Below are 21,799 nucleotides of genomic sequence, written 5' to 3'. Positions count from 1 at the left end.
ACAATCTGTGTCTCTCTCTTTCACTGTCTGTGTTTAGGAGTGTTTGTGGGTCTGGGTCTGAGTGGCGTGGTTCCCTCCCTGCACTTTGTCATCAGTGAGGGTCTGATCAAGGCGACCACCATGGGTCAGATGGGCTGGCTGCTGCTTATGGCGACGCTCTACATCACAGGAGCCTGTCTGTACGCCGCTCGCATCCCGGAGAGGTTCTTCCCTGGCAAGTGTGACATCTGGGTAAGTGACTAACAAACACACACACACACACACACACACACACACACACACACACACACAGGGCAACAAAATATTAGGGATGAGTTCTCAAAGTTGGAGCCACTTTCCTCTATGCTGCAGAAAAATGATAGGCGTTTTGGATTGAATTTTGGAGCTCGGAAACACTACAAAATGAAAGTTCCTTGTAGTAAAAGCTAAAGCACACGTTTAATTTACTCTCTCTCTCTCTCTCTCTCTTTCCTAGTTCCACTCCCACCAGCTGTTTCACATCTTGGTGGTCGCAGGAGCTTTTGTTCATTTCCACGGCGTCTCAAACCTGCAGGAGTTTCGCCACAAGGCCGGAGGGGGCTGCACCGAGGACGGCACTCTCTAACGCACACAAACTGACTCAGTCATTCACTCACACACATTTTATGGGGAGACACTGGTTCTAATAATATGCACAAAACTACACGCACACACACACACACACACACACACACACACACACACACACACACACACACACACACACACACACACACACACACACACACAAAACCTAAAATACTCACACACACTCTCCCCCTAAACTGAAGACCGACGTGGCTTGTCTGGTGTCTGTGGGCGTAATACACAGGATTGCCTCCAAAGGGGCGCCATTAAAACTGACTGACAAGGGTTTTTGTTCTCTTTCTGTCCCTCTGTCTGCCTGTCTTTCTTTCTGTCGATCTCCACCTCTTCTGGCTTTGTTGCTCCTCCTATAAAACCACTCCAAGATGGTGTGTTTTATAAACCAGTTTTTGAGATTCTGCTTTCTCAAGGAAATATCTCTGTTTGTTTGTGAGGGAGGCAAGGAATTCAAAGCCTCCCTTCAGTAATGCTACATTGTGTTCTGTGTTGAGTTCTGACATTTAAGAGTTTAATGGTTTGATTTGAAAAGGAAGCATAATTGTGGCTTTAAAAAAATACATTTTGATGTGTTTTTGCTGATGCTGTTTTCTAAATCACACTTTAAAGCATTAGAATATGATAAAAAAAGAATTGAGTGGATTTCTTCCATGATTGTGAAGGTTGCAGGGTGAGATGTTGGGAACTGGGGTTAATAGTCACTTTTAAAAGTAAAAAAAAAAAAAAAAAAGTTTTCCATGTAAATAAGATTTCTAAATTTTGGGTTATAGATTTGTATGAAATATATATGAAAAAAAAAAATCTTATGATGGCAGGAATAAATAAATGTTAGATGATGGAGGTGTTATATCTACACTTACTGAGGTGCAATGGTGAGAATAATACAATATAACTGCGGTTGGTGGGAAGCGCTTCATGTAAACTTCATGTAAACTTCATGTAGTCTGTATATGCAAGGACGACTAGTGGAGGCAAGGAGGAACTATACAGCACAACATCAGAATCTTATTTAACAAACGGCAACTTCAAAAGTCGCTGACATTGACAACTTAGAGTCACTTTTCTGGCCTAAAAACTTCGAAAAATAAACGAGGAGACAGCTGAACGTCTGTCCGCTACTCAGTATTTTCCATTTTTGTGTTTAACCGGCATCCTCGTGTTCGTCAAGCATCACAAAGCTGGAGAATAGATCTCAAATCAGGATCATGAATAAAACGTTCCCATGTGAACATTTGTGCTTAAAACCAAATCAAAAGTCAAAACTATGATGTATAAAAGAGTCCTCTTGATATGTAGCCATTTTTATTTATCTTCTTATTGTAAATTGTCTAAGAAAGATAAAACTAATTTCCATGTCATCAACATAAGTTGACTCTTTTATATTACATGCCCTGAACTGATTTGTGAAAACATATCAAGCATAACTTAAAGATATTTTTTATAACAAGGCCCCAGAGTCATATTTATGATTTTTTTTTTTTCATTGTAGTCCTTCTTTGGATACTCTGTCTTTTTGATTGGATTGCATTTTAATTCATTCACTGCTGTTTTTGGTATTATTGCAAGCTTTATTTTCTCTTTTTTTCTTTTCTACTATTTATCACTTATTTCTTGCATTTAGCCGGAGGTCATGTGAGGTTAGAGTAGAGAGGCTCTGAGTACAAAGTCTCTCTCGCCCTAAAAAACAAGTCTCATCTAAAAATCTGATACAGTTAACTACTTCAAGGCCACATGAACTGCCTCGTATATGGAGACTTGGCGATTAAAACAAGGGGAACCTTTTAAAAATGTGTGTCCTGGCAATACCAAAATCTCGCTCCAGCACAATGGAAACACACAAAACGCAACAATTCTGAGCTTATCATAAACTGTATGTCTATGATTGTTTGAAATTGAGGTTTGCACGTTTCTATTTGATGGCAGCTTTTTCTGAGCTGGAATTTGAACACAATTTCTCAGTGTTTCTTTTCTGTTCTTCATTTTCTGTTTTTGTTTTATCTACTTCATTAATTTATTTCTCTTGGTGAGCGAAAATTGTCTGTTGAAGCACATGTTCCATTATCATGGGATGAGTGTTTGATTGCAATAGACCTTTATATCTGCTGTATTGTTCTAATAAAAAGGTTTTTTAAATCTGTCATCTCTGTCTTGTTAGTGGTTGAAATGTATACAACAATGAACCATGACATGAAAGTGCATGATATAATAAGCTTGTCACCTGTACATAATTCCCCCTATTATGAGTTAGTGTCAAAAACAACTAAAAGGGCAACATTTGCTTTTCCATTACTTACATTTTTATAACCAGGCATCAGAATCTTGGTTGCCATTTTATATACAGTACAGTCCTTTGTTTAGTTAGCCAATTGAATGCATATTTTAAAGTTACATGATTTAATATATGTGATACTTAATTATATAGCGTGTCATAGCATGTCAAAAAAAGTCAAAAACAGTCATAGTATAGCATGTCGAAAAAAAAGTCAAAAACACTCATGGTATATTTTTATGATAACAATGTATCAAGTGACATTGTGAAAGGAGTCTTTCATTTAGCAGTATGGTAGTAGTCATCCTCCTCATCTTCCTCATCATGTCCTCCTGCAGGGAGCGGTACCAGCTGCGTGAGGCTCGGAGGATCCGGGACCTGGACCGGGTCCTGCTGGGGTACCAGACTTACCCTCAGGCTCTGACCCTGGTGTTGGATGACCTGCACGGCCCCGACCTGCTCTGCCACCTCACCATGGACCACTTCGCCGCCGCGGGGGAGGAGGAGGCCCCGCACGGAGGGGGCGGAGCCAGCAGCGGCGCGGAGGGCGAGGTCCAGTGGTGCGTCTTCGTCCCGGGAGCCGACAGCAGAGAGAGGCTGATCTCGCTCCTCGCCCGCCAGTGGGAGGCGCTGTGCAGCCGGGAGCTTCCTGTGGAGCTCACGGGTTGATCGGTGGACGGACGGACAGACGGACAGATGACTGTTCAGCACTTGGTTGGTCGTTGGCGGGTGATCGTATGACGGGCGGATGATTTACACACATGGATTCAGGGCTCGGCTGGCTCTTCAAAGGCCTCAATGTGCTTCAAACCAAGTAGTTTGTACAAAGTGTGACTCAGTCAAATTAGACTGATCAGACTCTTGGTTTGAAGCATTCTGGGCCCCTTTAGTTGTACTTCGATTTAAAGGGATGTGGCTTCGCCCACACGTTTTGTAGCTGTGTCTCAATTCAGGGGCTGCATCCTTCGAAGGCTGCATTCGTAGACCGGTTGCGTCACAGCGCTGCGACTAGACCGTCCCATTTCGCAAGTTTGTTGAAGACTCCTTCAAATGCAGCCGACGAATGCAGCCTTCAGGTCCCAGATTTGGAGGACACATCTGATGGATCCTTCGCGGCCCAGCATATCCCGAGATGCATTGCGTGCCGATGAAGATTTTGTTTGAACCAACATGGCGGCGATTGATGCGGGAGCTGGAGAAACGGCAGGATTCACTTTTAAATGTAAGTGTTGGGTTTCAACTCACTAGAATGTCACCGATACTAATGTTAAAGCCAAATAAGCGATCTTATAACATCACACGTGTGTTAAAATGATCGGTTAAGTTTGGTGAAGTTCGTAGCTGACAAGCTAACTAGCGTTAGCCGCTGCGCTATTACCAGCTCGTCTGCCTGCATCCGACCGTAGTTTGTAACGTAACTTTTAATAACTTCACTTTCAAACCTCAGAGGTTCACTGATATCTTACTGAGATTGTGACGATTTTACAGATGATTTATACTTCATATTAACGGACCAACGTGAGCTCAGGTAGACCGGTTATCAACCCGAGATATCACGGTAACGTTACAAACGTTGAGATTAATTACACGAATACACTGAATTTGAGTGTTTTGTTAATTCTGTTCTTGTTTTGTTACAGGGAGTCAGGAGCTGAGGGGGAGAACGACGGACAAACATTCAGCAACCATGACCCTGAATTAAGACATTAGTCCATTTGTAATATCTACATTTGACCATCCTGTACTTAAGGTTACAGTTACATCAACTCTCATCCTGTACAAAGCCTTACTAATAACACAACCAGTAGATCCTTCTGATGTGTTATTGTTACTGTCACAGAGATGACAGTTATGTCACCTTTTTCTTCTCTTTATTTTAATTGAAATAAGACATCCATGTAAATGATTTCTGTGTGTATTTGTGTATATTCTGCTGTGTAAAATGTGTCAATCTTCTAGGTTTGCATCCTTGTGTTAACTTTATTGATAACTGTTTAACTTTTCATCATTTTCTCAATGTGATTTGGACAATTTTGGAGAAAATGTGCCTGCAAGGGGGGGGGGGGGGGATTTATATAAAACATATAATGTATGTGCATATGTGTTACTGCAAGTTAATAAACATGTTTGCTGACATTTGTTTTGCTGCTGTTGTTAATGTTAACTGCCTTGATTGATTTCCTCTGCCTTAGGATTGCAATATATATGTAAATATATATGCATGTGTGAATGAAATAAAATAAAGTTATTAATAAATACATTGTTTTAATTACAAGAACTATAACTGATTGAAAATTATTTAATATAGTAATTGATTATTAATTTAGAAAAACTATTATGAAAAAGAACTATGAATGAGTTATTGAATATATGATTAAAAAACCTTTACAGTATATATACTGAAAAGGTTTTAGTTTAATGTATTTGTGTGTGTATATATATATATATTATATATATTTAAAATATATATATATGTATATATACATATAGATATAATACTGCTGAGCAGGGATTCTGCGATGGAGCAGCAAGGGGGGGGGGGCTGGAACAGCTGGTGACGCAAACAGGAAGTCCTCTGTAGCGTAGGCCGTCTCATTTCGGAGACCGCACGGTCCAGCCTTCGCGGTCCTCAAAGGACGCGGCCGACGTAGACCGCGAAGGCTGGGTCCTCCGAAGGATGCAGCCCCTGAATTGAGACACAGCTAGTGTCTGCTCTAAAAAAACATTTGGTCTCTACAGACACCAGACTGCCATTACAGACCTGTGACCTCACACTGAGCCGAAATGATGGGAGTTTCTGGCACAACTTCACTTTCTTGCAAAGTGTCTCACACGAAGAAGATTTACAGATTCGTTGGAGGACTTGACTCACGATCAGACAGACGGACTGTTGTTGCACAGCAGGGGGCGCTGCAGACAGTCCACAGGAGTTATACTAGTTTTTAGTAAACATTACCTCAAAAGAACAGTTTGTCATTTCTGGCCAAATCCTCTTGTTCTCTGTCCTCTCCAGAGTCGTATTAGAAGATGGACATCAGTTCCGTCTCTGTGTGACATGCACAAGTATAAGTGCAGGACGTGTTAGCCTAGCTTAGCACAAAGACTGGAGGCAGGGAGAAACTACTAGCCTAGCTAGCCTAGCTTCATCAAAAGCGAAGAAAAAAAAAAATCCACCTTCCAACAACTCCAAAGCTGTCTGGTTTACATGTTGTTATTTATGTTACGTTGCTCTTAAAACCAAAAATGATTTTTGTTTGCACATTTGGATTCTGGTTGAGGTGACAAGAGGATATCCAAAAATGTTCGGCTGTTGTTTTAAGTAGCACACACGCACACACACACACACACACACACACACACACACACACACACACACACACACACACACAGCTGCTCGGCACAATCTGCTCTATGAACATTTTATTCCATGCACATTGTAATTAATGAAGCAGTATTATTGAACTCTATACTGATGCTTTTTACTAATATTATATTAATATAAGTATGTTTCGGGACAGGCGGATGTTTTCCATCCTGAAGCAGATTTTGTACTAAACACGCAAGTTCTGATGAAATTTCCAAAAATAACTCTTGTCATGTCATATTAACCTTTTAAAAACGAGGCCTATTTGCAGGCCTCAGCTCGAATAAAGATAAGAAATACCTAATTAATTGTATAAAAAAAAAACAAAAAAAAAAAAAAAAAACTTTTTTTATATATTTTTGAGATGAGAAAAATCATGGAACTATCAGAATACATGTTACTGGTTCACATAAGATAAGGATGGAACACAGCAGAACTTGGAAAACTCAAAAGCTCGATCTTGAAAAACAGCACTTTTAGGGTATTGTTTTTTGGAAAGTATGGGTATCCAAGACTTTTAATATGCTGGGCTCTTAGAACAACTGATATAGGCTCTATATACACAGCTATACATAGATACAGTGAAACATTTATGAAATATAGAGCATTTCAAATTAGAAAACTGATCAAATACTCCAATATTTGAATAAAAAAGCATTTTTAAAATTCAAAAACATTCTATATCACTTCTATGTATCACTCATGATGTTCATTGAATCAATAGACCGAAGATTGGACCTTTTTTGAGTGTTTTAAGCTCTTTCTATGCCCTTTTTAGTTATTTAGTTTAAGGTCAAATCCTGCTTCGACTCTCTGTTCAGGGCTGTATCTCAGCCCCCCCCTCTCCGATTTTCACCATTGAGACATCCTTCGAACCGTAGGAGCCAATAGAATTGCCTGGAATTGAAAGCTAGATGATTGACAGCACTATTAGCCAATAAAGCTCAAAAAGGTCCAGCTCTGAAATCTGATTTGCTGAGCTTCCAACCCTCCCAAGAATCCGAGGAGTGTCGGAGAGACACGAATCGAACGGATTCACACGGAGTACCAGCAGCTGGACAAACATGCGTTGGAAGTACGGAGATATTCCATTTTTTCGCTGAGATTCGACCAAAAGTAAGTACAATATTCGATGAAAGCTGTGTGACTTTTTGTGTTCGAAGCTGAATATCTCTGCGATGGTTTACCGGGGAGAGAAATGGAAACTATGTCCGTAATCTCCGTCAGGCGCTCGTGCTTTTTCATGCTGCATGTTCGTAGGTAGCACGTTGCTAACGGAGTGTAGCAGCCTTTTTCTCCGGTCTGTCCCAGTCATATCGAGTATGATTTATGATATTTTGTTATTTGTTTGCTTGGCTGATGGGAGATGTGTTTGTCTCATGTAGAAGTGACCTAGTTCATGTTGTTCCCAGGACGCTGAGGTTTCTGCAGAACTATAACATCACTATATTCGTTCTTCGTGGGTTCTCTGCCAGTTACTTTTAACACAAAACTCTCTAAGTTTTGATGTACTCTGCGTCCAAATGGGGGACCCTCGGGTGTATCTGTTAAGCATTATCATTAAGTGTTTTATTTTTTTATACATTTTCTTGTTTTATTTCATTGTATGTTGTGTTTTTCGTACATTATTGTTGACAAATGGGAAGCCAGACAGTGTTGTACCCCCCCCCCCCCCCCCCCCACACACACACACACACATACACACATACACACACATACACACACCTCTCACCACTGCTGTTTACATCACATGTTTTTGTCGTGTTCTCGTGGAATGCCACTGAATTAAAGTGAAAAATTAAAGAATGTAACGATCCTGTTTGGTGTTGCGACAGCAGTTTGATTCTTAAAAATAATCAGGAGGGTTTAACCGCAGTCTGCACGCTGTCGAGCTGAAGCAGCAATTTAACCAGAAATTGACCGACAGGATACAAGTCGCTTCCTGTTTCCAACTAAAACTGATGCCATGAAGCAAACAAAAAAACTATTTTACGATGTATTACAAAATCTGGAAATCTTGTCTTACAACAAGTGTCAAAATTGTGAGTTGTCAGTGCAGTGCAAGATAAATAGTTCCAAACTTTAATAAAAGGAAGTGGCAGAAGAACAGTTAAAGCCCTGATTTAAAGAAACGAGAGAGTTGCAGACAAACATGAAATACAATGTGGAAGTCCATTTTGAGTAACCGATCAATAATTTCACTTTTGTATTAAAACTGACTGAGTGTCTGACTGCCTGTGTCTTGAACAACTTCTACTGAGTTCTACTTAGGGAAATAACTATCTTTTAATGTGTTTCTCTGAACTGGAGGGTTTTACCAACAGACTTTATCCTTTTGTTAAAATATATTTAGGCCAATTAAATTGAGGATTCACAATTCTCCACCACAAAATATCCCTGATAAGGTGGAGAGATCTTTGAAACTCCATTCAGACCTTACTGTTGTGATGTGAAACACTTTTTTTTATGGGTTTGTAATTCCCTAATATTTTGTAATTAAAATAAAGACATTTCCTGGAAAGACCTGTGTAATTTGGTATTAATTATAGGAAAGTTTCAGTTACACTGACACTGCGACTATTTTAGAGGGAAGTCACCTTACTGCCGGGTGTTTTCCAGAGTAAACTTGTAGTAAATCCCGCAGTTTAAGATTGTAATGTTTGTTTACAACTGACAATCATTTATCAGGTAAACGTCAAGTCAACTTTAGAGAGCACTTCTACACTAAACACAGTTTATGGGATATTCTAAAAGGCTTTAAGGGAAAATGGCTCAATGAGGCAAGAAAAAGTATTTAACGTTGATTAATCATCTTGTGAGGTATTTATTGGTTTCAAATTATTTGTAAATGAGGAGGGGGGCTCATCCCCACCCCTACATGAGATTGGGGTTACATTGTTATTTTGTCTTCACAGTCACCACGAAATTTGACCTTCCAACCTTGGACTTAAAGGTCTATGATGAATCGAAGACCGAAGTTGATGAGGAGGTGTTTGAGTTTCTACTAAGGAAACAAGACGTCGGTGTGCTGGAGATTTGTTTACCCCAAGACCCAAATCTTGAGGGTGAGTTACTTATTATCTTATAACTTCATATTTATCTGTACAGTGTAGTGGAAAAAAATATTTTTAACCTCCCTGTGAGAAACAACCAGATGACGAACTTCTTAAAGTATTAAAACATATTTAATGAACAGACAGTTTGTAATAATTCAGCTGAATGGATAGAGCTCTTTCCCCACGGATGGTTCGGAGGTCTAACAACAATGAATAGACAAAACAGAGTATATATACACATTATCTCTCCTCTCCCTTCACCCCCACTTGGCAGATGTTGTCCTCCTCTGTCTGCCGATGCACCCGCCAAGGCCAGATTCCAGCCTTTTGGTGGGAAGAGGGTTAGGTGGTGAGATCAGGATGACACTACTGCAAGTCAGAAATACTAAAATACCTTTAAGTGGTGACATAAGGATAACACTACAGAGAGAAAGAAAAGCTAAAATACCTTTGACATGAGCTCATTTCAATTAGTCTGTTGGCCTCGTCTGCATTTCTGCAGGTTTTGAGGAATACAAGTTAACTAAGAGAACGGTATGATAAATTTCTCCAACAGCACTAAATAGCGCAAGTTAGATATTATTGTAATGTTCCGGACCTTTGCCCGAGGAGATTTTGGATTGTTAATTAAATACCCCTGGTATACCATGTCGAAAAAAGTCAAAAACAGTCATAGAATGTCGTCAAAAGTCATTAACAGTCATAATATAGAATGTCGTCAAAAGTCATTAACAGTCATAGTATAGCATGTCGAAAAAAAGTCAAAAACAGTCATGGTACAGCATGTCAAAAAAAGTCATGAAATAGTGTGTGTAATAAAAAGTAATTGTATGTTACAAAAAATGTCGTAGCATAATGTCATAAGGAAGTCAAAGCAGTTTTGTTCCTTCATTTGAGTGAATTGTGAAATTCCATTATGCTACCAGCAGAAGATACAGCATCTTTCTACAATACAGAAAGACAACAAAACAATCATTGAGTCAACATCCATTTATTTTTATTTTTATTATAAAAATGTAGACTTTGTGGCCAGACCAGTTCACAAAAAAAATCTAAATTTTTTGACTCTCTGAAAACAGAATCACAACATCAGAGTCCTTTACCTAGATTGATTTTCATACATACATTTCAAACTTATTTGTTCCTTAAAAACACGGTAAATCATGCCTCCCCTTTCCAACTAGCGTGAGAAACAACCTTTACAAATGAATGATGAAAGAACAAAAAGCACAATGCCAAATAAAAAACAATAACACAACTTAAAGGTATTTCCAAAGGGAAACAAATATATTTTAAAGCATAATGCTGCAAATACATTCTTTTTTTCCAGCAGAGACAAAGAAAAAGTAAAATAAGCACTTTGGTCTTCTCCCTCAAACACACTGAAGATGATTATGCGAGCAGTTAGCTAAATGCTAACTCGTTAACTGAGGCAACAAAAGCATTTTAGTCACATTTAAGATATTTTCTGTGGGTATGATAACTTCCTGTACCATACGGGATTTACTTCAGAGAGTGATGTGAATTGTCAATAAAATATCCATAAATTCAGAGCTAGCATTCGCTTGAACAGCATACACATTAAGCTGGTGAGGTACAAAAAAGAAAAATTCTCTTGACATTGAAACATGACGTAATTTATATACTTCCATTTTAAATCTGTTTTTAAAGTGCATATCTTCATTCAGACCTGCTTTAACTGCAGTGTTCAGAAATCTGTGAGAGACAGAGGCTAACCGATTTTCACTTTTGATCACTGCCAGTTGTCATGCACATGAGCCATCCATCTAATTAGCTCTGTGATATCTAAATGTATACATCATCCACTGAATTTTTGAAAAACTGGTAGAGATGATGGAACCGACAGATCTTGGCCGACAAAATCTGACCAAACAGACAGTCCCAAAAAATGTCAGGAGCTGAACTATTCATGCTGTTATGGTATGCTATCATACATATCATTGACCCCTGGCTTCAAGGGAGAGAAATGACATTTGATGGTGTTCAACGTAACTGCAACACGATGAAAATATAAAGAAACCTTTTTGATTAATATTAAATGCTTTTCTTTATGAATGTGTTGTTGTACTATATAATTACTTATTTTAGAATAGACCATGTAAAAAAAATAAATAAATTAATAAATCACTGCCTTGTTCACTCATTCACTATTTTCTTTATATTGGACACCAAATAGATATTCCATGTCCGCTGGTAGATTCCTATTTCGGACAATTAGGAACCGCATCATCAACTGCAGACCAACAACAGTAATATTCAGATGATATAGTATCACTTTCCCTTTTTGGAATATTTGGGGGCACTATATAGAGCAGAACTTTAACACTCAGAATTCTGACACTCAAAGAAGAAGGTGGACTAAGAATAAGTTATTTCAGACAAGGAATTGGGGGACGGCAGTCAGTGTAGCCTATGATAAAGGAGATAAGAAAGGAAGCATTGATGCACCTTTCCTCAGCATTTAAAGAATCCAGCCAGCTCTTATCATGGCTGCTACTTAGTATAACGGAGTTAAATGAGTTAAATGACCTATAAGTATATATTGGACCTCAGCCACAGTGTCAGTTTGAGAGACAAATCTGTGTTATTTTACACAGAAACAACAAATCAGGAAACAAGAAAACCACATGTGACTCAGATCTAACCAGATACAAAAGGAAGTGATCTCATGTGAAGTAATTTAGGAAGTAGATTCACGTGAGAGGAATAGGCTAATGTCCTAATCTGACCGTAAAAGTTAAAAGTCGGCATGCTCTGCTTAGTTATTTTAAGCAGATCATATCTGTGAGGACGTGTGACAAACTACAGCACACATGTATTACCAGAAATACTGTCGAATCCATTGATATGGGACATGAAATTGAACTCAGTAAAAAAAACATAAAAAGGGATGTTTTTAAACGTCAGAGGTTTCTGTTAATGTCACCCATCGTCTATGGTCTGTTATTTCCATTAACTGGAGGATTGTTTATTTGCTGATGTCATGAGGCATTTCACCTCCCCAGTAAGAAGCAAACCTGGGAACAATTTTCTCAGGTAAGTCAGCAAATTAAAAACTTTAAATACAGAATGGTTCTATCCATTAACAGACAGACAGAGCTGGTAAGAATAGGGAATAGAGGATATTTGTGAAATGCCAGGAATCACAGCAAATGTATATTTAATGTTGGTGGACCATTGTTTTCACCAAATCAGCCATGTTTGAGATCATAAAGTATCCTTGTAATTGTAGTTTTATGAGGATATGCTCTGCTTACATCTGTAAAGATAAGTTTTTATTATTTATTCAAACCATTAGGTTGTAATTCAACTGGAGACTCATCTTCCACCAAATTGCTTTTTTGTCTGAAGAAAACCATTGAAGTAGCGCGTGTATTAAAAAAAAAGACTCAAGGTTGTAACAGTTTGAAATTCAGTTTTCAAATTTACTTAACATATAAATAATAACTTTACGTTATAGCAAATAAAAACACAAAAACTTACAATAAAATGATAGTTGTGCCATCGGCAGCTCGATACTTTGCCTTCAAATATGTGAATGAGCTGAAATGAAAACGGAACTGTTGCAAATGCAGCAAAGATCCTAAACCATCACATTAAACATAACTTATGCTTAGTAATAATAATACTAACACTTTTTGTAGACAGGTAAAATATAGCATTTGTTTGTGTCATAGAACACAAAAGTTAAACAAACTACAATTCAAATAAACCCTAAGTAGAAAACACTGAGTGGGTAAATAAATAGGTTTTGAATTGCACAAATGAGAACGTTGAAGGTGAAAGCACTCCAATATGTCGAGACGTTCGGTCTTTCAGTCAGTCGACCAATTAATTCAGTCAGACGAGCATTCAGTGAGTCAGTGAGAGTGAAGGCCGACGCCAGGTCTCTGTTCACTGTCACGATTTAATCTTCCACAGCTGTGAACAGGAAATAAGGTACCGGATTAATACACAAACAAGTAGTGCTATTTGTGCTTGTACTAGAGAGACATAACTATAAGCACATTTCAATTGTTAAAGATATGAACCAACTAAAACCTCAAATCAAATTTCGCTTAATATTTCATCAGTGCTGTCTGCACCCCGGAGCGCAGAGGAAGAGACCGAACAATCGACACGACACAAAATGATCATCTGTAAGAGAACGCCAACGAGCGCAAGGTTTTATAAATCTGAAGTTTTTATTGGGGCGTGAATAAAAACACTTTCTACAACTCCTCTTTCCTTGGTCCCTAAACATGCAGTATAAACCAAAGGAGACACAGCATGGTCTTCAGTCAGTCTTAAGACATACATTAAGTGGATGGAACAAATATCTTGTTATGGGCTGTGTCATACACATAGCGTCTTTTTCTGAGTGCAGGTGTATTTTTTTCAATTGTTCCCAATGAGGAACATCACAAGCTTCCAGTACGGCTCTCTGGTCTGACCTGGCACACTTACCTTCAGGTTAAATCCTAATAGGTCAGATATGACTCCTGACACGGCAGACAGGATGACCACCTGGGTGATGTTGTAGAGCAGAGGGTTCATAGTCAAACCATACAGCCTGAAAGGAGTATCCAACTCCTGGAGGGAGGGAGGGAGAGAGGGAGAGAGGGAGAGGGAGATAAACAGTTAAGATTTTTTTAGTTCATAAAAAGACTGTTGGTGCAGGTATCACAACAGAAAGAGAACGTTTTGAAGATAGAAGGTACCTTGAGTAGTTTGGTAGCCAGTTTTAGGACGTTGTTCACCAGTGTCAGCTCCTCTTTCTTATTTGGCTTCTTCTCCATCTTCAGATACAGGTTGATCTGTGAAACACACAACGGATCGATGTCAGTGTTTGGAGACATGTCGGCTGTGGGGTTACACATGTAAACTCTGCGTGTACCTGTTCAGTGAGAAGTATGGAGGTGTTGCTGTACTTCTTGCTGGTCTCAGAGCCCAGAGTGACGAACCTGAGCAGGAACAGAGACAGACTGGAGCACCAGATCACCAGCTCCCAGTTATAGTGACACTCCAGGAACGTTTCATGGATGTGGAGCAACTGGAAGAAGAGAGGCAAGTTCATTTATCAGTCTGTAAAAGAGTTTATTTTGGGTATAAATTGTGTTCGTTTTTTTGTCGAAGGTGTCAAGGCTTTCTGATGAACTTAAAGCCGCTATGTGTAGAATTAAAAAATATCAGATTTTGGTGCCCTCTAGTGGTAATATCAATAGAAACACCTGAATCTAGACTACGTCCACACTAAAACCAGATCTACATTTGACGTTTGCCTCGTGTAATTTGTGAATGGAGATTACTGCCATTCATTTACATGTTTTTGAGTTTGTTGCCACACAATGTGACGTAGTAATAAATGTTAACCTGTAATCCAGGCACCCCCAAGACAACCGATTTAATGTCGACATACTCTAGGACATCAAAGCTAAAATAATGTTTTGATGATTTGACCCACTCAGAACTTACCTGGGCACAGCAGATGAAGACGACAGACAGAGTAAGCAGGAAGGCAGAAGACACGATCACATCCACTGAACGCTGAGGACCCCGTCTCTGCAAAAGCAACAGCACAGAGTTACACTCGGGTGTTTATTTATGTCGATGTATTTCAATCCCCACAGCCGTTAATGCGCCCAACTCCCAAATTAACGGACATATTTCATTAGAGAGGAACCTTGAGGTAGGAGCGTAGCGACAACCACATCTTGATGTTCTGGACTTTCTTCAGTCTAAAATGGGGGACTTCAGACTTCCTGGCTCTGCGGGCCGAAGTCAGGTGACCAAACAGTTTGGCAAACAGTAGCCTCTGAAACACACGTATATGAACAATAACATGTTCGATCAGAACCGACAGGAGAATTCACACTTTGTGCTTAAGTAAAGAACTCTTGCAGCTTCACCATCAAAAGCAATGACTCAGAACGTCTTTGTCTCACCTGTTTGTAGGTCCTCTCTGCCACACTGAGCAGGAAGAAGAAGAGCCATATAAGGCAAACGCGTACCAGGAAGCTGAGGGTTACCATGGTGATGACCAAGGCGTCTGATCCAGACCCGCCTCCCAGCGCCACGGACAGCAGCTCATTGGCCGAGAGCATGGTCAGCTGATCCAAGTCGCTGTACTGAGCCAGCCTGCAGGAGACGGACAAAGACTGACTTAAGTAAACCAGCCAACATTTAAACATTTGTACTTTTATTAGTGAGCATTTTTCCCCACTACTGACAGTTTGTAATATGTAGTACCTTCTTAAGTAAAACAATTCTGAAATAGTTTCTTATTATGTATTTTTTAAGAAGCAATTTTTAGAAGTTTTAAAGCACATGTCTTGAATCCCTTAAACTTATTATATTTAGATGACGTGTGTTATGCCAGCAGTACCTGTACGCAAAAGGTGTGAGGCCGAGAGTCACTGAAACCAGGTTCCCAAAGACCTGGTAACCAATACCAGGGGTGTAGAGATTCACCTGTGTAGGGAAGAGGAGAAACAGAATAAAGTGAATCCTTCTTTGCCTCAGTTTGTTGTCTTTTTACACAAACGTAGGTAGGTAAGACATAAAATGTCTGCAATTCCTTTAGGGCCACAAGGGTCATCACTCACTCGATTCATGATCATCCCGCTGATCTCCAGAACGGACATGTCGGCCTTCTTGCACTCGTTTCCCTCCCACACTATGGCGCTCACTCTCTCCAAACCGGGATTGGAGCTGTGCAGCCAGGGAGCGTGACCCTGAGAGCACAAAACAAAAACACACAACATCCACATTATTATTGACCCGTCTATTTACTGCAACCACTTTGCTCTGGAGTACTACTCAAATGGGACTTTGGGGAAAGACAGAAATCCAGGAGACAAGCTCAGTTCTTATTTAGATTGCCATTAATATTTAGAAGTGCAAATCATCATAACTGTCTTATGTAAGAGGCCTTACAGACCTGATGGAAGGGGTCGTCTCTATATTCCTTTTTAGCAGGGGGACAGACAGGCGTCCCTCCTCCTTCTCCCTCTGTAAAGAAAAGGAGTCACAGTATTAATTCCACTACAAATACCAAAAGATTATCTATGAACAGGGACTTAAGCAGGTTCATCAAAACAACACAATCATTTAAACAGACCAGTCACAAATGTTTCTTTAGCTATTCTATGCCAATCTCATCTGCAGACCTGTCTCTGATGTGCAGGAGGATCTGCACTCGGCACAGTGCAGGAAGTCTTCCCACATTAGGTCCTCTGTCTCGGACTCGTGTCGAGTGCTCTCCGAGTCCTGAGTCCTCAGACTGGAACATCTGGAGCTGCAGCTGGTGCCAGACTTGGGAACGTCCTGACAGACAGCAAGGAGGATTGTTATTTTTTTTAGAAAGATATGAAACACCTTTGTCCTGTTTCCATTTTTCTGATATAAAGTCAACGGGTTGTCTTTTGTGTGCATTTACCTCCACAGCAAAGTGTTTCTTGTAGTGGTGTGTGCTCTTGCGGTTTCTGAGCGTCGAGTCGCTGTTCATCCTTTCAACTCCCCTGCGGAGGGCGCTGTAGGACGCTTCGGGGTCCTCCTCGCTGGACGCCTCATCCGATGCTGGCTCCTAAAAAGACAGAATCCACGCATCAGCCACATCCCGGAGAGACAGACATGCTGTGGGTCTGTAGCCAAAGAGGGCTTGTGCTTCTAGTTTAGATGGATCACCTTGTTGCCGCTTGCTAGCATCAGTCCTGTGCCGAGGGGTGCGTGAATGTGTGCGGGCTGGATGTGAGAGTTCCAGCACACCTCGTCGGCCCGGTTCAGCAAATCACAACGCTGCTCGTGGAGCTGCAGCCCCTCCTCGCTGCTGCGATTCGTCACCCGGCCGTCCAGGGACACGTAGCCGTTGTCCGTCTCGGTCGACTTGTCGATGGACAGCTTGGACTTCTTGGATCTGAAGGAGGAAGCAGAGGAAGGGAAGGAGGACAGGTAGAAGAAACAGCGAGAAGGAGAGATCAATAGAAAAAGATAGATGTGTGTAGATGGACAGATGGATACAGATATTTAGATAAAAAAAACACAAGGCAGTTTTCAGCAGTTGTGAAGTTCAGCCTCAGAAGAAGACATGCGGTGAGATAAATCCCACTAACAGGAAGCATTTAACACGTCACTGTGGAACATTCACACAAAACGAACACCGATATTAGAGACATTTTTTGTCTGTACTGGAGAACTGCTGCTGCACTAACCATTCAATTAAAACAATTAATAAGTTCATAAATGAACGGATTAGGGATAAAAGCACTAACAATCAATTAACTATAGTATCGTCAACGTGCAAAACTTAGTGTAACTGGTAATCTAAGCCGACATAAATAAAGTTAAAAGGGAAAATTAATGTATCATAGAGAAATAACTGACTGAGGTGGAGGTGTCTCTTGCACCGAGCGCTGAAGTGAGTGTGGCAGATAATCGATGGATGAAGAAACCAAATCGGGAGTTATTTAGTGCTCTGAATGTTCCACACCGTTGTTGAAGCTGGTCAAAGTAGAAGCTTGGGGCGTACGCAGCTGTCTGAGACAGTTGAGGTCAAATTCAAATTATAGGCATATAAGTGTTTAAGAGAGAGTAAAACTCTCAGATGGATGATTTTTGGTGAATTTTTTTTTCCCCATGGCAAAAGAACCACGGCCCATGCTTCTTTTAAACACAGCTTGGTCAGCAAGTCATGCACATCAAAGTCAGCTGCACGGTCCCTTCGTTCCTCACCGAAACAGTGGTGCCAAAGACAAAAGATTGTTTTCATTGGTACATTTTGGTGGCTCAGGAATTAATAGTTGTGCAGACAATGCTGCTTATCAACATCAAATGGGATATATTCAGTCAACATATGAGAAATTGGGCAATTTTTTTGGGGGGGAAGATAAAAGTGAACGATTAAAAAGGAAGAGACGTTGCAGCTGACGAAGCCGAGGTCAGGTCTGACTCCAGGCTGGGATTCAGTTCTTGGTATTTCAGTTAAAAAAATAATGATATTAAGAGTAACCAGTAAGATTACGAGACAAAATGTAATTATTTGATGAACTAATTACATTTTACCAACAAACAAAGTATTATTCTCACTCAAATTGACAAAAACTAGAGAACTTTAAACCTGGATCAATTGGTGAACTGAACCCCAGTCCTGTCTTTGTATATCATCTCGTTTTAGGAAGATGAGAAACGAAAATACACACCCAGCTTTACAGATATCATGCCAGAAATCTTGGAAGAGAGTGCCCAGGCTGTATGTGGTGCTGGCTGAGTGGGAGTGTGGCGCCCCCTCCTGTGTGTTATCGGTAGTGCTAGACCCGTCGCCTTCCCTATGCACCTCCATCTGAGATGCCTTCCTCAACTTCCTTCGGTTTGAAAAGAATAGAGAGTGGAGAGAGACTTAAAGAGGAGACTAAGAAGACTTGAAGCTAAAGCAGTGTGTCCACCGGGAACCTGGCTGCATTTTCTTATTATAATTTAAACTAGTGTTGGTAGTAACAAAATATTTTAACTTTAAGAGAAGCTAGACAGTGCCCAAAACTCAGGCACCTGCCAGACACAGACGCCGATACAGTGAAAATGCAAATTCTACCAAAACCCTCATTTAGGTTGTTATTCTGCAAAAGTAGATATTTGAAGCTTTATCGAAGTAAACAAGGGACAAAACACAATGCAAAAAAGGTCCCAGATTTTACAATGTGATTAGAAAACATCACATTTCCACTTATAGCCTTTTTTGTGTTATATCAACTTTTGCAGTATATGTATGTAAACTTTGATAGAGGAGAAAGTGAATCCTCGATATAATAATCGTGATATAAGATCGTATGCATTTTCTGACCTGGAGGTTGATTTCTCTGTTTGTATATGAGATGAAATGTCTTGGACTACAAGACTTGGATGAGGAAGAGAGAATGACAGATATAGAAAAATGTACAGAGGAACAGAGTCTTGTATAATCATAATTTCACCTCTTTCCTTAATAAAAGAGACCCAAAATGTATTCACTGAAGGAGCAAACACTATTACCTCGCTTCCTTCCAAAACTGTGGCATGGTCCAATTTTCTTCCCAAGAGTCTGAAAATTGTCTTATATAATCGTGAACCAGAAACAGCAGCCACACACTGACGAGCTGTGAACCACAAACTGCAAGTCTAAAAACTACAAAAAACACACCAAGTAAAGCAAGCTACTTCCTACTTTCACACACAATGAATCCCATTGTTCTTTAATTAACCTGTGGCATTATATTTATCATGGAGAGATTCCAAGGCTGGCATGTAATCTAGAGATAATACAATGACTCAAGTGTTGGTCCTAATTCTTGAACATGCGTAAAAGATCTGTTAAAGAACTAAACAGTCAAAATGACTCATTTATAAAGATTAAATGAATACTAAATTAAGTGGGAAAGCCGAGAAGACTGTTGATATTGACAGGAAGTCTCTCCATGATAAATGTGCTTTTATTCAGTTTGAGTTTTTGTGAAAGAAGCTGACTGAGAACTTGTCAGAAAGCAAAGAGTAAGAACAAAATCCAGCAACAAAAGACGTATTCATTCATTTGTTTCCACGACATTCTTCCTCTCCTGTTTCTATATCTCCTGCTTGTTATCTCCATTTACCTTCTCGTCTTTATCTCCTCCAGTGTTTCCCTTGCTTGATCTCTACTCTCCACCTCGGTTATCATTTCCCTTTTATTTTCTGCCACGCCTTCCCTGGACAGGTATCCACTCCTCATAAAACAGCATTCCCTCTGTTCTTACCTGCGTCTCTTCCCCCCGCTGCTGGAGGCCGGTTTCGGGGTCCTGGTGGAGACGATCTGACAGTGGACGGTGCCCAGCAGCAACATGAGCCAGATGGCTCCAAACACCTCGGTGGTCGGTATCCCATGAGGCTGGGGGATGATCGCGTACAGGGCTGCTGCTGCAACTGCATGTTTGGAAAATGGCATCCGTTAAAAATATAAACAGAGAAATCAAATGACAGTATAAATCAGGGGTCACCAACCTTTTTGAAACTGAGAGCTACTTCAAGGGTACTGAGTAGTATGAAGGGCTACTTGTTTGATACAAACTTCCTGAATAACAAAGTTGCACAGATCACCTTTTATTATTATTATTATTATTATTATTATTATTATTATTATTATTATTATTAATTATATTAATAATAATAATTAAAGCTGCAAGCAGCGATGAACGGGCCCTCGCCTCCTCCCGCACGTCGGGGGTGCTGGCGGGACTCCAACGTATGCAGCCGAGATTGTCTGCGACAGTCGGACAACGCACGTCGGAGTCCGATGATTTTTTTCTGCTTGGACCGCGTGACGCAGGAAATGATGCTATGCAAATAGTCCACAGCATCCTGTATCCGCTGTGTGGTGCTACAGAACATGCACAAACATGTTTTATGTTGCTCTATAACAACTGTAGACAACATTGTGTAAAAGTCATGTAAATCGGATGCCAGTTGTCAAAAAACGCAGAATTACTTTGGCCAGCAGGTGGCGCTGTGAGTATTAGTGAAAATTAGCGTGTAGACATCCTCAGGCCATGAGTGTTATCAAGCATGGGAAGTTTAGGAGCGTTTGGAACAAGTCCGGCTGAGTTACATCAGCTTTTTTCATGGGGAGTCACGTAAAGTAGCCTCCCGCTACGGCTAAGCCATTCCGTCAAACGTAAAGCTTTTGATAACTTTTAATCACAAAGGTCTTGAGACTGTACCGACCAAATTTGAAGTGGATCCGACAAAGTGCCTAGGAGGAGTTCGTTAAAGTATAGCGACTAGAAATGAGCCTAAATCCATTGAAAAATGACACATAAATCAAAATGGCCGACTTCCGGTACGCTTTAGAGCATGGTCCCAAGAGACTTATTTGTAAGTCTCTCTGAGATACATAATCCTACCAAGTTTCATACAGGTACCTCAAACGTAGCGCTGGGGCTGCTCTTTTGAAATATTGTAGGGGGTGCTATGGAGGCAATTTAAAACGGCCAAGCCAAACACCCATATAAAATATGTCCTCCCATTACCTATAACACATGCATAAAGTTCCATGAGTTTTTGAGCATCGCAAGCCACTGATCCATCAGCCTACTTTTTCATGGCGAATGATGCATTGCCGCGGCAACAGCGTTCAACGAAAACTCCCAATATTCATAATAGTGCATCATCAACGTGTTAAGACTATCTTTACAAAATTTCAGACTGATCTGGTGAACTGGCTAGGAGGAGTAAATAAAAGTATAAAATATGACATTTCCTTTTGCCAGTAGGTGGCGCTATGAGTTATTGAACATTTTTCAATTGAAATATGCTAAGGGTTGAAGTAGCATCATGCATAAGACATTTCGACTTTTGATAACTTTTCATCACAAAGGTCTTAAGAGCATCCTGACCAAATTTGAAGTCGATCGCATGAATTCTCTAGGAGGAGTTCGTTCAAATACAAAGGCTGAAAACGCGAAAAATCACCAAAAAACTGAAATTGAG

General features: G+C 40.1%; 1 protein-coding gene, 2 long non-coding RNA genes and 1 pseudogene across 5 annotated transcripts in view; 3 read left to right on the top strand and 1 right to left on the bottom strand.

Annotated features, from left to right (window-relative positions):
* Nucleotides 1-2,761, top strand: part of LOC137888066 (adiponectin receptor protein 2-like) — a 20,120-nt pseudogene extending 17,359 nt beyond the window's left edge.
* Nucleotides 2,762-3,373: 612 nt separating this feature from the next.
* LOC137888089 (uncharacterized) lies at nt 3,374-5,026 on the top strand. 2 transcript variants are annotated; one of them, XR_011105104.1, is made up of 3 exons: nt 3,374-4,112; nt 4,379-4,448; nt 4,531-5,026. It is a non-coding gene; the product is annotated as an uncharacterized lncRNA (long non-coding RNA). The 2 variants fall into 2 exon arrangements; XR_011105105.1 differs by lacking the exon at nt 4,379-4,448.
* Nucleotides 5,027-8,158: 3,132 nt separating this feature from the next.
* LOC137888058 (uncharacterized) lies at nt 8,159-15,586 on the top strand. The gene is made up of 3 exons (XR_011105099.1): nt 8,159-9,319; nt 14,116-14,377; nt 14,779-15,586. It is a non-coding gene; the product is annotated as an uncharacterized lncRNA (long non-coding RNA).
* The window catches only part of LOC137888057 (protein PHTF2-like), a 38,972-nt gene continuing 27,458 nt past the window's right edge, over nt 10,286-21,799 (bottom strand). Inside the window, exons 6-20 of one of the 2 annotated variants that reach the window (XM_068731345.1) lie at nt 20,071-20,236; nt 18,508-18,669; nt 16,997-17,225; nt 16,749-16,895; nt 16,480-16,636; nt 16,251-16,321; nt 15,916-16,044; nt 15,696-15,781; nt 15,256-15,448; nt 14,994-15,125; nt 14,786-14,872; nt 14,208-14,363; nt 14,032-14,127; nt 13,778-13,903; nt 10,286-13,252 (exon numbers count right to left, since the gene is read on the bottom strand). In XM_068731345.1, the coding sequence (XP_068587446.1) occupies nt 13,232-13,252; nt 13,778-13,903; nt 14,032-14,127; nt 14,208-14,363; nt 14,786-14,872; nt 14,994-15,125; nt 15,256-15,448; nt 15,696-15,781; nt 15,916-16,044; nt 16,251-16,321; nt 16,480-16,636; nt 16,749-16,895; nt 16,997-17,225; nt 18,508-18,669; nt 20,071-20,236 (1,958 nt within the window). In that variant the 3' untranslated portion in view covers nt 10,286-13,231. The remainder of the gene's footprint in view (nt 13,253-13,777; nt 13,904-14,031; nt 14,128-14,207; nt 14,364-14,785; nt 14,873-14,993; nt 15,126-15,255; nt 15,449-15,695; nt 15,782-15,915; nt 16,045-16,250; nt 16,322-16,479; nt 16,637-16,748; nt 16,896-16,996; nt 17,226-18,507; nt 18,670-20,070; nt 20,237-21,799) is intronic. The other variant, XM_068731346.1, reaches the window with a different exon arrangement.

The sequence above is a fragment of the Cebidichthys violaceus genome, unplaced genomic scaffold (genome assembly GCF_023349555.1).
Source record: "Cebidichthys violaceus isolate CVI_PGR_0920_01 unplaced genomic scaffold, fCebVio1.0.p SCAF_51, whole genome shotgun sequence".
Lineage (NCBI taxonomy): Eukaryota > Metazoa > Chordata > Actinopteri > Perciformes > Stichaeidae > Cebidichthys > Cebidichthys violaceus.
The sequence above is the reverse complement of the archived record's forward strand: the minus strand, read 5'-3'. Positions and strand labels throughout refer to the sequence as shown.